At 42.3% G+C, this 15556-nt stretch overlaps 1 protein-coding gene across 1 annotated transcript in view; it reads left to right on the top strand.

The window, feature by feature from the left end:
- Positions 1-13809: 13809 nt before the first annotated feature.
- rab3c (RAB3C, member RAS oncogene family) overlaps positions 13810-15556 on the top strand; it is a gene marked incomplete at both ends in the record, with an annotated part of 45570 nt that continues 43823 nt past the window's right edge. The window contains one exon of the mRNA XM_084330242.1: positions 13810-14040. Within this exon, the coding sequence (XP_084186368.1) occupies positions 13810-14040 (231 nt within the window). The remainder of the gene's footprint in view (positions 14041-15556) is intronic.

The following is a 15556-nucleotide window of genomic DNA, read 5'->3' as shown; positions in this document are numbered from 1 at the left end:
CCTGTTGTTGAATAATACCATTACTTTCCAGTTATTACTAAAAAACAGTATATGTAAAACAGTATCTGTAGCTGTAAAAAAAAAAAAAAAAAAAAATATATATATATAATATTATATATATATTTTTTATGCACTGGTATCAAATCAGTACTAGTATTGGCCGATACGCAAGTTCAGGTATCGGAATCGGTATCGGGAAGGAAAAAATTGTATCGGAACATCTCTATTGAAAAGCCATGCTGGCATTCAGGAAGAGGAAATAATATTTTCTCTCTGAATGACTTTGATCATAAAGTATTGATCTTGAAAGCCGATCATCTGAACCTGAATAGGATTAATCATGAAGTCACAAAAGTATTGATTTCCCCTGTATAATGATAATGATAATGATGACCTGACGATAGGGTCGTACGTTTTTCATATTGCATATCTTTTCAACAATTTTATACAACTTCCTTGAATCTGTGGAACATGACTTTTCAACACTTTCAGTGCCAGCAGGGGGCGCACGATTTAGTGCTGGAATGCCCACCATCCACTTCAATGTTAGCGTTAAAAATGCCTAATCTATATTTTAAATTATGGCTATGTGTCTAATCTGCCCGTCGCTTATCAATGACTCGTTTTCCAGTCAACATTGTCGAAGCGGATTGTTTTTTTATCGGTTCATTTTCGTTTTATAGCATTTTGAAAAGCCCTCGTTTTCAAGGGAAATATAAATATTCCATGATAAAAGAAGTTTACTGGAATATTCTAGAATACACAAAAACGTTGTAATTTTTCGGCCTATTTATGAATAGTTTTCAAATAAACGCTAGATTATCGATAGTATATGTGTACATATGCACGCTATATAGGCGATCTGAAAAATCGATTCTCTTATTTCCTGATCGCTCGCACAGCCACACACACACATAGGGGAAAAGCTTATATCTCCGTGAAAACAGGTCTGATTATCCTAAGACTGGTAAAATAGATTCCTTACCTGAGATCAGATGTTATCCAAAAAGATTATTCCAATTCCTGATCGCCATTCGAAATATCGATCGCTTTTATTGATCCAACGCTACATACTGTACATATGTATTCCACGCTGTTCTGAGGGTCCACAATGAATCCGATCGGCTCGGTTACATGCCTGAGAAGTAAAATGTGGATTCCGGATTTTTCTTTTCTCATCCATTTTCATTGAGTCCATTCCAAAAGGGTGCATTACCATCTGGGAGACGATAGGGGGCGGTTTTTTCCACATCTGAGCTCCTACAGGGGCTGCATACCAACGGGAGACTCGGTTGATGAAATATGAATTCAGATCGCTAATAAAAAAATAAAACGCTAATAAACGTTGTGGGCATTGGGCTGATAAAACATGATATGACGTGATGGGCACAAAAAATTCTAAAAATGTGTTTTATTTATTTCCCAGACCCTCTTTCTTCCCCTGTATTGACCACAGTGTTTTATGGGGGTAGCAACAAACACCACATTTTAAAGTATTAATTTCCATCCCTTCCTGGCGACCCCACACTCAAGAGGAAACAAACCCTACGAACTGGGCATTACTGTTTGGCAGCATTCCTGGCTCCAAAAAGCACAGATTATTGATTAATCAAACCTAATTCATCCTCCTATGACATCACCAACTGCCATAATTACAAACATCTTGCTTAGGCTTGTTCATCTCAAACGCTAAATCCATACAAGGACTAGGCAAAACCCATTTTATATAATATGTCCCATTTAAATTATTATTAATATTAACAATGGTTATTCACTGGGTTGACAAGAGCTGTAGAATTATTAACGAATAGAGCATTTCCTGGGTGATCACAGGTATCACTTGGCTGCCATATTATATATATATATATATATATATATATATATATATATATATATATATATATATATATATATATATATATATATATATATATATATATGGCCTTGGCTGTATATTATATAATGTATTATACTAAATTATGTTATATCAAGTAAAATTAATGGAGGAAAGAATTTAGCTTAGCTTCCCTCTACTCCTTTTTTGAACAACTAACTATATTGCTTTTGACTTTTTGTTTATAATTTTTTTTTCATTCTGATTATTCTGTTTGACAAAGCTTGATATTATGATTTATTTAGAGGAATGTAAAGAATACATGTTCAAAAATTTACTTTTCATTCATTCATCACTTGGCTGCCATAGCAAGATGTTGTCACTTACGCTAAATGCACAGCGAGAAGGCGAAACATTAGCTACGGCAGCGTTCTAGAGTCTCAGACACTGTACGAATGCTTACTTCTGTGATTAAATTAAAACATATCTATAGCAGCCGTTTTAAGGGAACCCGCACAATCACTGTTGATTTAAACGGGAACCACTTCTAACAGTTGAAGTTGTAATAATGCTGAAGATGACTGTCTACCTCTCATCACACACTGCCTCTCTGATGCGTGTTTTGATCCTGACTGATTATACGTATAATGTAACTGGAACAAGGAAGGCGACATAGTAAAACAACATAGACTTTTAGTAGAGCTCGGATCAACACAACGCGTCAGTCGGTATTACAGTTGGAAATGGCAACGCTGCTCGAATATATATACTGTATAATTATATATATATATATTTATCAGAATATTTCCCATTTATGTTTCAGAATCCACTATATGAAATAACATCATCAATCTGAAAACAGTCGGGGTGGATCACCTTAGGAATGTCATTTTCTAAATGATCCGAAACTCTTGACGGATGAAACGGGAAACATGCAGATTGCAGCGTTGCCATTTCTCATCCGTGGTACCGGTATCTGTATAATAAGATAAATAAATAATAATAAATAAAATGTATGTTGTTGTTTTTTGTGATACCTTCCTGTAACCATATGGCCATGATACACCAGCACCATTCTGGCCAATAAATAACAATAACAAAAATTATGTTTGTCATAGCAAACCTGTCCATCCCAATGTCTCAAAAATGTTGTTTCATTACTATACTGTACTCGTGCTACTTTTGATGCATTGTTTCAAGGAAACTTCTATAATCACTGAACAGGGCCACGCCCCTCTGCTCAGCATATAAGCAGGTGTGGTAAATGGTAAATGGACTGCTTTTATATAGTGCTTTTATGCAAAGTGCTTTACAATATGTTCCTCACATTTTACCCATTCACTCACACATTCACACACTGATGGTGGAGGCGACCGTGCAAGGTGCCAACCTGCTCATCGGGAGCAGTTAGGGGGTTAAGTGTCTTGCTCAAGGACCCTTTGACACGCTGCCCGGGAGGAGCTGGAATCAAACCGGGAACCTTCCGATTACCAGACGACCACTCTACCTCCTGACTGAGCCACTGTCGCCTTCCCAGAGCATCTTTCACGTAAAAATAAACTAGGGACAACAGGGAGTAAAGACACTTTGCCAGCATTAATATAACTAGTTATAATTCATAACCTCATACTGTATTAATATAACTAGTTACAATTCATAACCTCATACTGTATTAATATAACGAGTTACAATTCATAACCCTTCATTATATATCACTGTATAATATAACGGGTTATAATTCATAATCTCATACTGTATTATAACTACAGTTATAATTCATAACCATTATATCATACTGTTAATATAACGGGTTATAATTCATAACCTTCATTATATCTCATACTGTATTAATATAACTTGGGTTATAATTCATAACCTTCGTTATATCTCATACTGTTGATATAACGGGTTATAATTATTCTGTTTACTTATGGTATGGGATTCACCTATGACCTTTTGTTTTATTGATTATGTATGTGATATATGACTGATTTATATTGTATGTTTCATATTAGTATGTGTGTATATCTGTGAGGACCCCAGGAAGAATAGTCAATACGTTGATGATGACTAACCCTTTCACTGTGACAATACAGAATCCGCGGAGCTAATGATGGAGCATCGCCGTCGGTTGTGTGATAGTAAAGGGCTAACGTTCTGTATTGTCACAGTGAAAGGGTTAACCGGCTGTTGTGTGGCAGTGAAAGGGCTAATGGGGATCCTAATAAACATAAACAGGATAGTAGGATGTATCCCTGAGAACAGAGGGCGATGAGCATCGCATCACATGATCACAGCTCAGGAGGACTCTGTAACCGTTCTGGCATCACGATCTCTCCTGCTGTGTTGTGTGGAAGTGTGAGAGCGGCCAGGCCTCTACTGACGTAGGCTGACTATAACAGGCTGGTCTGGGACCAGTGACATCCCCCACTAACCCTATACCCTGCCGCCTGGGCTGGTCTGGGACCAGTGACATCACACACTAACCCTATACCCTGGTCTGGTTACCAGTGACATCATCCACCTACCCTAACCCTGCCGCCTGGGCTGGTCTGGCACCAGTGACATCACCCACAGGGGACCAGACTGGAGAGGGAAGGGTAACCGTGGAGGAAGATGGAAAATTATGGAAATGTATTCTAATATAAATATTTGTTGTTCCCCAATTAAAAGAAAAGAGTGAGGATTCAGGTCCTTGGTCTGCAGTTGGCCTGTGTGTGACGTCTCATCCAAACCAAACAGCCCTTTAGTTTGTGAAATTAGTTGGCCAGGCGATACAACAGCGGGCATGCACACGCACACACACTCACACTCACACAGACACACACACACACACACACACAGTCAAATGGTGCTTGTCAATCTAGTATTCAGGCGACAGTGGCTCAGGAGGTAGAGCAGTCGTCTGGCAATTCGGAGGTTCCCGGTTCGATTCCCGCTCCTCCCGGGCAATGTGTCGATGTGTCCTTGAGCAACCGTCTGTAGTGTTTGATTGATTGATTGAAAACTTTATTAACAGATTGCAGAATGGGTACAGTACAGTACAGCTCAATACATACAATTGTTAAGGGGATGCAGACCAGAGAAAGACTTTCGTCTAGTTTACATCAGGGTCCCCCATTTTCAATTCATCATAACATATATGACATACACAACATACAGATAGACAGTACTGCTACATCTATACATTTATGACATACCAGATTTGCAAATACAGTACTGTTTGTGATACAAAAAGAGTCCAGAAAAGAGAGTATATACATTTGACGTAGAAACTGTACATTGGAGGAGGTTGGGTAGGTGGGGTGGGGTTGGGTGGGTGGGGGGGGGACTGTACATTGGAGCTGGTTGGGTGGGTGGGGTAGGGGGGGAGGGGTTGGGTAGGAGGGGTGGGTGGGGGACACTGTACAACTGTACAAGCAAAACTGTACATTGGAATATTGACAAAACCATACTTGGTCATTTACTGTACATTGGAGGGGGTTGGGTTGGGACATTTACAGGGGCCAGTTTCGAATTGCAGTCTCCCGTAGGTGTTCTTTGAGAGTGGTTTTGAAAGTGGGTAGTGATTCACATTCCTTTACAGCTTTGGGTAGGGCGTTCCACATTGATGTGGCATAATTGCTAAACGTGTTTAGTCCCTTGTTTGAGCCGAATCTGGGTTTAACATGATTTGTTGAGCTTCCTCTGGTGTTGTGGTTGTGGTATTCACTGACCTTTGGGAAGTATTTTGACATGTACATGGTTACCTTAGTCGTATAGTGTATCTTGTAGACCAGGCCCATTGCAAGTTGCTGTACTCTGTCGTCTACTCTAAGCCATCCTAAGTGGGCAGGGGTGAGGTGGGTTCTAGGAGTAAGGTCAAGCAGTAGTCTGACCAGTTTGTTTTGAGATGTTTGTAATTTTGTTTTTAGCGCCTTTGAGGTGCTTTGGTACCATGAGGTGCAAGCATAGTCGTAGTACCCTTGAATGAGTGCTCCTGCCAGAGTCTTCAGGGTATTCTTGTTTACCAGAGAGGAGATCCGGTACAAGAATCGAGTTCGTTGGTTGACTTTTTTTTATTACATTGGATGCCATTTTGTCACAGGAAATATTTGCCTCTAGGATGGAACCCAGGTAGGTAATTTCATCTTTCCTTGTGACAATATTGTCACCCACTGTAACTGAGAAGCCGTCGGTCTTGCTGAGTTTGTTATTTGAACCGAAGAGAATGGACTCTGTTTTGCCCATGTGTAATGATAGTTTGTTATCAGCGAGCCATATGCAGATTTAGCCTAGTTCCGAGCTGAGGGTTTTTTCAACCTGTAACTTGTTCCTGTCAGAGACCAGCAGGGCTGAGTCATCCGCAAACAGGAACAAGTTGCAGTCACAAGCTGACGACATGTCATTTGCATATATTAGGAACAGTAGCGGTCCTAGTATGCTTCCTTGTGGAACACCACAGCTCACTGTGAAGGGGGGGATAGGGTACCGTTTACCTCCACCATCTGTTCTCTCCCCTCCAGGTAGGATTGCATCCAGATCACTGATAGACTATCAAAACCAATTGCTTTTAGCTTGTCAATCAGAATGGTGTGATTGATAGTGTCAAAGGCCTTTTGTAGGTCCAGCATGACCATGCCGCAGTATTTGCCCGCGTCCACCTCTTGTTTGATGTGGTCGTTTAAATAGAGAAGGCATGTGTCAGTGGAGTGGGATGTTCTGAAGCCAGATTGGAATTCGTAGATTAGATTTTTTTCCGCGAGGTACTTTTCGACCTGGTTGTATACAATTTTTTCCATGACTTTCGAGATGGAGGTAAGGATAGAAACAGGGCGGTAGTTGCCTGGGTCTAATTTGCTGCCCTTTTTGTGCAGGGGTGTTACTCTCACAATTTTGAAGTCCTTGGGGACGTGTCCCTGTTTTATGGAGAGGTTTATTATGTGTGTGATGACTGGGGTGATGGCGGCTGCTGAGTCTCTGAGGAATTTGGAGGGGATGTTGTCATGGCCAGTGGCCTTGTTCGGTTGGAGGGCGCTCAGTTTTTTGAGTACCTCATCTGTTGTTACCATTTCCAGTTTGAAGTCGTCTTTGTGGACCCCTAGGTTCTTGTAGTATGCTACTTTGTGTTCTACCCCATAATGCCCTGAGTGGGAGGGTAGTTTGTTTACCAGTGTTGTGGCTATGTTTGTGAAGAAAATGTTTTAAGTAATTGGCTACATCTAGCTTGTCTGTGATGAGCGTGTTGTCCGTCTTTATGTTTATGTTTGAGAATCTGGTTTTAAGTTCTTTTTACTGCAGCCCAGTTGATTATTGAGTAATTTCCAAAGTTCACATGGTCTGTTTTTGTTTTCCTCAGTTTTGTCATTGATGAATTTTTTTTCTTTCAGTTTTGATCATGGAGTTTACGTCATTTCTTAGTCTGTTTCTTTCCAGTTTGAGTTCAGTCACGTGGGCTTGGAGTTCACTGCTCGTGCTTTTGGTAAGCTTTGACTGACTTTTACGAAACTCAAGAGCATTTTTTGTCTCTGGTTTTCATAGCGGTCAGTATTTCAGTGTGCATCCACGGCTCAGCGCGATTCTTTACCCTGGTGGCTCTTAGGGGGGCCATGTTGTTTAGTATTGTTGAACATTTGGTGATAGTAGTGTGATAGAATGAATGAATGAATGAAAACTTTATTTAACAGATTGCAGAATGGGTTCAATACAGTACGGCTCAATACACACAATTGTTAAGGGAATGCAGACCAGAGAAAGACGTTTGTCTTGTTTACATCAGGGTCCCTCATTTTCAATTCATAGTAAAGGGTTAACCTTCTGTAGTGTGGTAGTGAAAGGGTTAACCTGCTGTCGTGTGGCAGTGAAAGGGTTAACCTTCTGTATTGTCGCAGTGAAAGTGTTAACCGTTTGGTAGTGCGGCAGTGAAAGGGTTAACACACAAACCTGGTCTGTTTGCTCAGCCGATGCGTTTGTTCTGTGAAGCAGAGCCTGGTCTGTGGGCGGGGCAGTAAGAGCGACAGTGACGCAAAAGGAGAGGCCATTAGCCTATTGCTTCCACAAAATAATTAATATCTGAAAGGATAAACCGAGTGGGGCTTCGTTATACTACAGTGTGTGGATTTTGGAAATAGTTATATTTCTATCATCTGAGGTATAATGGACTTATATGGGAAGGTAAGGTGCACGGGTAAAAAAATACGTTAGTTCCTAAAATGGACATGTTTTTTTTTTATTAAATAACATAAACATCCTGGGGGGGGAATAATAAACAAACGTGGTATCGTATTGATAATGGTTTATTAATTAAGGGGCTACTATTGAGCAGTCACCATTCGATTGGGATTCAGTGGAGTTCTCAGACATCAAATTAAATTAAACAAATAAAAATGGTTAATCCCTACACCAGCCTTTCGTTTGGTAAAAGGTTGTCATTTATACGATGTGCTGCTTAGTCAATATTCTGGATCGCTGAAAAGAAGAGACCCAACAGTGATTTCCCTTTGCTTCCCAAGTGTATTTATTTACAGCTGTTGACAGTCGAATATGTTGCATTCTGAATTATGTAGTCCTTTCGGTCGGGTTCTCTATTCGTCTCTGTCCCCGTTGACTCTATAGAAACTACAACCCCCATGTTGCTGTTGTCTTTGACGTCATCGCGTGCCAGATCACAGCCAGAAGGGACAGCTCCCAGGTGCTGAAATTCTCTCGGTTTCAAACCAGCGTCGTGTAGTTAGCGGTGGTGATATCGTATTCTGTGAAATAGACACAGAAAAAACAAGTCGAGGCCTCCAGAACAGGTTTGTTGATTTAATATCTATAAATTTTTATATTTGTCTATAAGTTCTGATTGGATTTGTGAGAGCATTTCTAAAAATGACCTCTCACGCACAGCATGCGCCCATGATGCCAGCATTTTGCATTATATTCTGCCTGCAGCATCATGTCCTATATCGTGTCATAATTGTGTGGATCTTTATAGGCTTTTAACCTTCTGTCGTGTGGCAGTGAAAGGGCTAACCTTCTGTCGTGTGGCAGTGAAAGGGTTAACCTTCTGTCGTGTGGCAGTGAAAGGGTTAATATCTAAAACGCAGAATGTTCCACGGACAGTGTGAAAGCTGCGTCCTTGCCTGTGGGCTGTGTGGTGATTAAACGTGTTCGAGGGCATTTAATTATAGGAAGTGAACATGAACAGCATCGTAGCCCGGGCAAGGTGGACGATCAGCATATCTCCTGGCCAGATACAGAGACATGTTAATAACCTAGCTGCTAGGTGGGATACAGTGAAGCGCAGTAGAGTCATTATTCACCTTGGCTTGGGGTAGCTAGTAGCCCCCTCGTTCTTTTTGTCCTCTCACGGCGCTGGTATTATCGAATATGATGCTCTCGGCGTGTATAGGGTTATTATTTCTTATCAAATATCCGCGTTCTGACCAGGAATTGAAGATTGATCTCGGATATTGTACGGTTTGCCGGTATAGAAGCCTCTTAGTGGTATATTATGTTCCCTAGTTTACAGTATATTGGATGTACAATACAGATAACGCTCTCCCTGATGTGTGTGTGTGTGTGTGTGTGTGTGTGTGCTGATGTAGCTGCTAGGTCAGCTCTAGATGTCTTTCTCTCCATCTTCTCTCCTCCTCTTCCTCTCTGGACTGTCATGAAGGTCAGCTAGTGACCTCGGAGAATCCGCTGGAAACCAGATATTCTCCTCACATACGTCGTGTGTCATCATGGGGTTGTGTGGTTGTGGTATATATTCTCACAATCGTGTCCACACTTTGTAAAAACTACAATGTATCCTGAGGCCATGGCCTTAATTACTTGATTTAATCGTGTTTTACAACTGGATTCCCTTTCAGAACGAGCTTAAAGGGGAATGCCACCCATTTTAAGAATTCAGACATGTTATTTTTGTGCCCCAGGACCGTTTAGTCAGTATTTGTACCCTTCTCTGCACCCTCCAATCAGAACCCTCTCTGTACCCTCCACTCAGAACCCTCTCTGCACCCTCCAATCAGAACCCTCTCTGCACCCTCCAATCAGAACCCTCTCTGCACCCTCCAATCAGTGATGTAAGTGGGATGTCAAATCTGGGGCTTAGGCATAAACAATGAATGACTTTATGAGGCCATAAACATGTTTATGTGAGCTCTCACACTCTGCACATGAGGTCTTGATCATAACATGTTTATGTGAGCTCTCACACCCACATGAGGTCTTGATCATAACATGTTTATGTGAGCTCTCACACCCACATGATGTCTTGATCATAACATGTTTATGTGAGCTCTCACACCCACATGAGGCCTTGATCATAACATGTTTATGTGAGCTCACACCCGCACGAGGCCTTGATCATAACATGTTTATGTGAGCTCTCACACCCACATGAGGCCTTGATCATAACATGTTTATGTGAGCTCTCACACCCACATGAGGCCTTGATCATAACATGTTTATGTGAGCTCTCACACCCACATGAGGCCTTGATTCTGATTCAGATATTCTAGCAATGCTAGACTATACTGCAAACACAGCTCCAGATTTTACATCCCAGTTACATCATGGACGGGTGGGTCCTCTCTCAGATCTCTAGCTTCAGGAGAGAGCGGTGTGTGTTCACAAATACAGACTGAACAGTCTTGGTGCACAGGAAGGACATTCTTAAAATGGGTGGTTCCCCTTTAACCCTTTCACTGCCACACGACAGCCAGTTAACCTTTCACTGTGACAATACAGAAGGTTAGCCCTTTACTATCACACAACCGACGGTGATGCTCCATCATTAGCATCATTAGCTCCGCATATGCAGAGCTAATGATGCTAATGACTGTGTAATGATCCCATACTCAGCCCTCGTTTGGGCTGTGAGGGGAGAAGGAACATTGGAGGCCTACCTTCCTCCAGTCTCATACCACCCTCTAGTGGTCACCAGCAGATGGTGCAGACTTAGTTTGATTCTACCCTTGTTAACTCATATGCTTACTTTAATTAATGGGATGTCACTGTGTGTGTTATTGTTGAACTTTCCCTCCCTGGTGTGATGTGGTTCCCCTGGCTAGTGTTGTGTTTGGTAATTATGCTTTTGTGTCTAGTGGTTAAATGTTTGTTTTTAGACTGGCCTGGCCAGCTGTTGCCAATCATGATTAGTCTAGGTATTTAAGTATGTGTCTTCCTCTCTTCCCGTTGTGGCGTCATCCCTCTGTGTTACCTCCAGTTACCTCCGTGTTCCCTTGCCCGTCGTGTCTCCTGTCGTCTCTCCCTTGCTGTGCTGTTTTGTTAAGAGTTGTAAGTAGTTTTAGTATTCCGTTTTTGTTCTTCTTTGTTTTCTCGTGTCTCAGTTCGTTTTGTATTAGCGCCAGCTCGGCTGTGCCATTTATGTTCCGTTTTGTAACGTGTCGTCTTCCAGTAAAGTCTATATATATACACGTTACCCTGCCGTCTCTGCCTCCTCCATTCCTGTCCGCAACTGAGTTCTCATCGCCTTCCCTCACTACCCCACCAGTCGTAACAGATGGAGCATCGCCGTCGGTTGTGTGATAGTAAAGGGTTAACCTTCTGTCGTGTGGCAGTGAAAGGGTTAATGTAAGACATCCATTATGATAATATTTATTGTAATATTTTCCTTAAAATGTCCCTAATATTCCTTATTCATTACAATATGCATGTTAATATTGTGTGGTCGCTTGTGATGCTGTATATCAATAACCGCACAAATATTCTGCCATGTTGAGGTGGTTTACAACCACTTACTGTCTGAAGAGACGTAGCATGTTATAGGCATTATAAGACCTCGTAATGGCCCATACAGTCATATTTAATTTAATTAAATGTATTTAAACTCGAAAGGCAACTGAGGTTTCCCTCATTTACAGTCACGTCGAGTGTACATACAGAGTTAAGCACAAAAAGGCATAAAATCATAACAATAAGACAAGACAAGGCAAAAAGCAAGGATAACAAATCAATTAAAACACATACAACTTGATTGACAAAGGTTGGAGATCAATGTTTTAAACTCTGCAATAGAGGGGAGAATCTCAAGCTTTAAGGACTGTTGGAGTTCATTCCATGAGCTAGAGGGGCATCATAGCTAAATGCAGATTTATCCTGTTCAGAGCAAACTCCGGGACCTTAAGGACCAGCCAGTCACTAGAACAGGTTCCATAGGTACCAAAATTCCATTCCAATAATGATGTAGTATAAGGGCCATAAGGGCCTTAAAAATGAACAAATACCAGTGTTTGTTTGTTGTTTGTATAGCCTAACACATTATTGATATATCTTGGAACCTATTCTATACATTCAAATGACACATTCAATGGTCGGTTCTTAGGGTTCCTCCAGTTTGCTCTGAACTAGGAGAAACTGCTTTTTCCTTTGATGCTTCCAACACCTGGAACGTCCTCCAACTGACTCTGAAGCTGAAGGTTCTTCCTTCTTTTGCTGCATTTAAAAGTATGATCTCCGACCACTGTGTCGACTTGTAACTGTCTTAGTAGATTTTCTATAGTTTATTCCTATTTAATGTGTCTATATGTATGAAATTTCTGCCAAACTGCGTCTTGGGGTAACCTCAGTTGCCTTGAATGGGCGGCTGGGTGGCGCAGCGGACATTGTGCCCGTCACCAACGCAAGAGACACCGGTCTCGAATCCGGCTGTCAGCGTTGCCTCCGGCTTGGGCCGGCCGTCATACTGGCTCAATTGGCAGAGTTAGCGTGTGGAAGTCGATGGGTGGTAATCTGGTCGTTGTGGACAGCGACTCCTACAGGTCGGTTGGGGGATGCCTGCACAGCAGAGACAGTAAATAGCGGGGGTAGTGTGAGCCTCCCACACGTTACACCTCGCCAATGAGAGTCCGCGCTGGCAGGTGAAAAGATGTGACAGGCTGCCTACTTGTGTACCGGAGGGGACACATGATGCAAGGCTTCTATCCTCCCTACGACCGACCTGTGGGGGGCATATGCGAGCAACATTCAAGACAGGGGAGGGGAGAATTGGAAACTGAAATTGGGATGGGAGAAAAAAATTGAAAAAGTGGATAAAAAGTGCATAAAAAAAACATTCACTTTAGACACTTTAAACACCTTTTAACATTACACTATATTTGCTCTATTTGATCTATTTATTACTAACATATTTGCACTACACCTCTACCTCATGTTTGCATTTTGTACTTGTATCACACATAGCATACATCAAATAGCCCTACATAAAATACAATTCATCATCACAATATACACATTTTAACAAAAATACACATATAAAATAGAATAAAGCTGAATTGCATACACACACCGTTAATGAATTTAGCTGTGGGTGCAGCTCTGGTGTTCTTTGAGACAGATTTTAACAGTTTTTTTTTATCCACTTTTTCTCCTTATTTTTAAAATTTTTCTCCATCCCAATTTTGTATCGCCAATTCTCCCCTTCAATTCTCCCCTCCCCTGTCTTGAACGTTGCTAGACTATGCCTCCCACTGGTCGGCTGTAGTGAGGATAGAAGCCTTGCATCACGTGTCCCCTCCGGTATACACGAGGAGGCAGCCTGTCGCATCTTTTCACCTGTACAGCGCAGACTCTCAGTGGCGAGGAGTAACGCATGGGAGGCTCACACTGCCCCCGCTACTTCCTATTTCTGCTGTGCAGGCGTCACCCAACCGACCTGTAGGAGTCGCTGTCCACAACGTCCAATCCCCACCCATCGACTTTCCACCCGCTACCTCTGCCAATTGAGTTAGTATGACGGCCGGCCCAAGCCGCAGGCAACGCTGACTCGGGGAGTCGAGACCGGAGTCTCTTGCATTGGTGACGAGCGCAATCTCCGCTACGCCACCCAGCCGCCCAGATTTTAACAGTTTTTTTTTTAATTGTTCAAGCGTGTTACATATCCGGATATGTGTAGGTATAGTGTTCCAGTGTACAGTATCTCACTGTAATGTACCTTATAATGTGAGAAATAAAACAACACTTGAAACTGTCCCCTCGTCTGGCAGATGGCTGCCACTCAGGACGTGAAGGGGAAGGGCGAGGGGGGGGGAGGAGACCAGAACTTCGACTACATGTTCAAGCTGCTCATCATCGGCAACAGCAGCGTGGGCAAGACCTCCTTCCTGTTCCGCTACGCCGACGACGCCTTCACCTCCGCCTTCGTCAGCACGGTGGGCATCGACTTCAAGGTCAAGACCGTCTACAAGAACGAGAAGAGGATCAAGCTGCAGATATGGGTAATAATAATAATAACTTTATTTGTAGCACATTTCATACAAGAATTGCGGCTCAAAGAGCTTCACAGCAGCAAAAAAGAAAAAGACAAAATTCGCAGACACATAAAGATCACATCGTTTCTTCACATTAGGATCCAACATCCCAACAGGCTGTTTATGGTTTGATTCTGTGGCAGTTTTAAAATAGAGAATAATAAAATAAAGTAAAATGGAGTAGACAGAGTAAAATAGTGCAATAGTGCAGTGCAATTAAATAGTTCTGAATGACCGTTAAACAGTTTAAACCCTTCTTCCCTGTTTGATATCCACAGTTTAAACCCTGACAGTTTTCCTTCCTGTTTGATCCCCACTTTGACCCTTCGAACCTGGGTAGGTCACGGTGTCTTGCTGCACCGTGGCACTGCGCTATAAAAGCCAGGCTGGAACCGAAACAGGTCTCAGTCTTGTACAGAGTGTAAATGGTAAATGGTGGATTTATATAGCAGCTTTTATCCAAAGCGATTTACAATTTTTGTTCTTCACATTCACCCATTGACTCACCGATGGTGGAGGCGACCATGCAAGGTGCCGACCTGCACATCGGGAGCAGTTAGGGGTTAAGTGTCTTGCCTGGGAGGAGCGGGAATTGAACCGGGAACCTTCCGACTACCATACGACCACTCTACCTCCTGAGCCACTGTCGCCCCTCAGAATGTAACATAAGACTGAATTGTTCATTTGACTTTGAGGGGGGGGGGGGTTTGTTCCAGATGACTATATTAACGTTGAGGTATATCAATCGAGTATTCCGTTTCCAAAAATATATTACGAGATGCCTGTCAAAAACATTGATGCAGTATTCGAGGATTAAAACAGTAGCGATAGCCGCCAAGGCACTGACTCGCTTATCTAAAAATAATCCACATTTGGAAACACTATCCCTCGCTGGCGAATATCAAACAGTGACTTACTGTGCTTTCACGCGTCGTGGCAAACTCAATATGTGCTATCTCGCATTTCAATCTATTTCTGATGTATCCGGGCCGTCGTCATTAACCCCTGAGGTGCCTCCAAGCCATGAAGCCGTGCTGACCTGTGGTATTCATGGTAAGATCTGCCAGTAAAGATCCCACACGTAGACATACTGTAGGATCCATAGGGTGTATTATGAACCGACAGGAGGTAGAGCAGTTGTCTGGTAATCCGGCAGGTTCCCGGTTCGATTTCCAGCTCCTCCCGGGCAGCGTGTCGAAGTGTCCTTGAGCAAGACACTTAACCCATCCAACTGCTTCCGATGAGCAGGTTGGTCGTGGTTGCCTCCGCCGTCAGTGTGAGTGAATGGGTAAAATGTGAGGACCAAATTGTAAAGAGCTTTGGATAAAAGCTGCTATATATAAATGCACCATTTATAGGGTGTGTTTCACGCTTGTAACAATCAGCCCGTCGGGAACAAAAGGGAAAAACAAAACTGACCAAATCTCCAACACTGTCCAACAACAGATAGTATTCAGTAGGGCTGACCCCGATTAGTCGAATA

The sequence above is a fragment of the Notolepis coatsorum genome (assembly GCF_963971535.1).
Source record: "Notolepis coatsorum genome assembly, chromosome: 15".
Taxonomy (NCBI): domain Eukaryota; kingdom Metazoa; phylum Chordata; class Actinopteri; order Aulopiformes; family Paralepididae; genus Notolepis; species Notolepis coatsorum.
The sequence above is the reverse complement of the archived record's forward strand: the minus strand, read 5'-3'. Positions and strand labels throughout refer to the sequence as shown.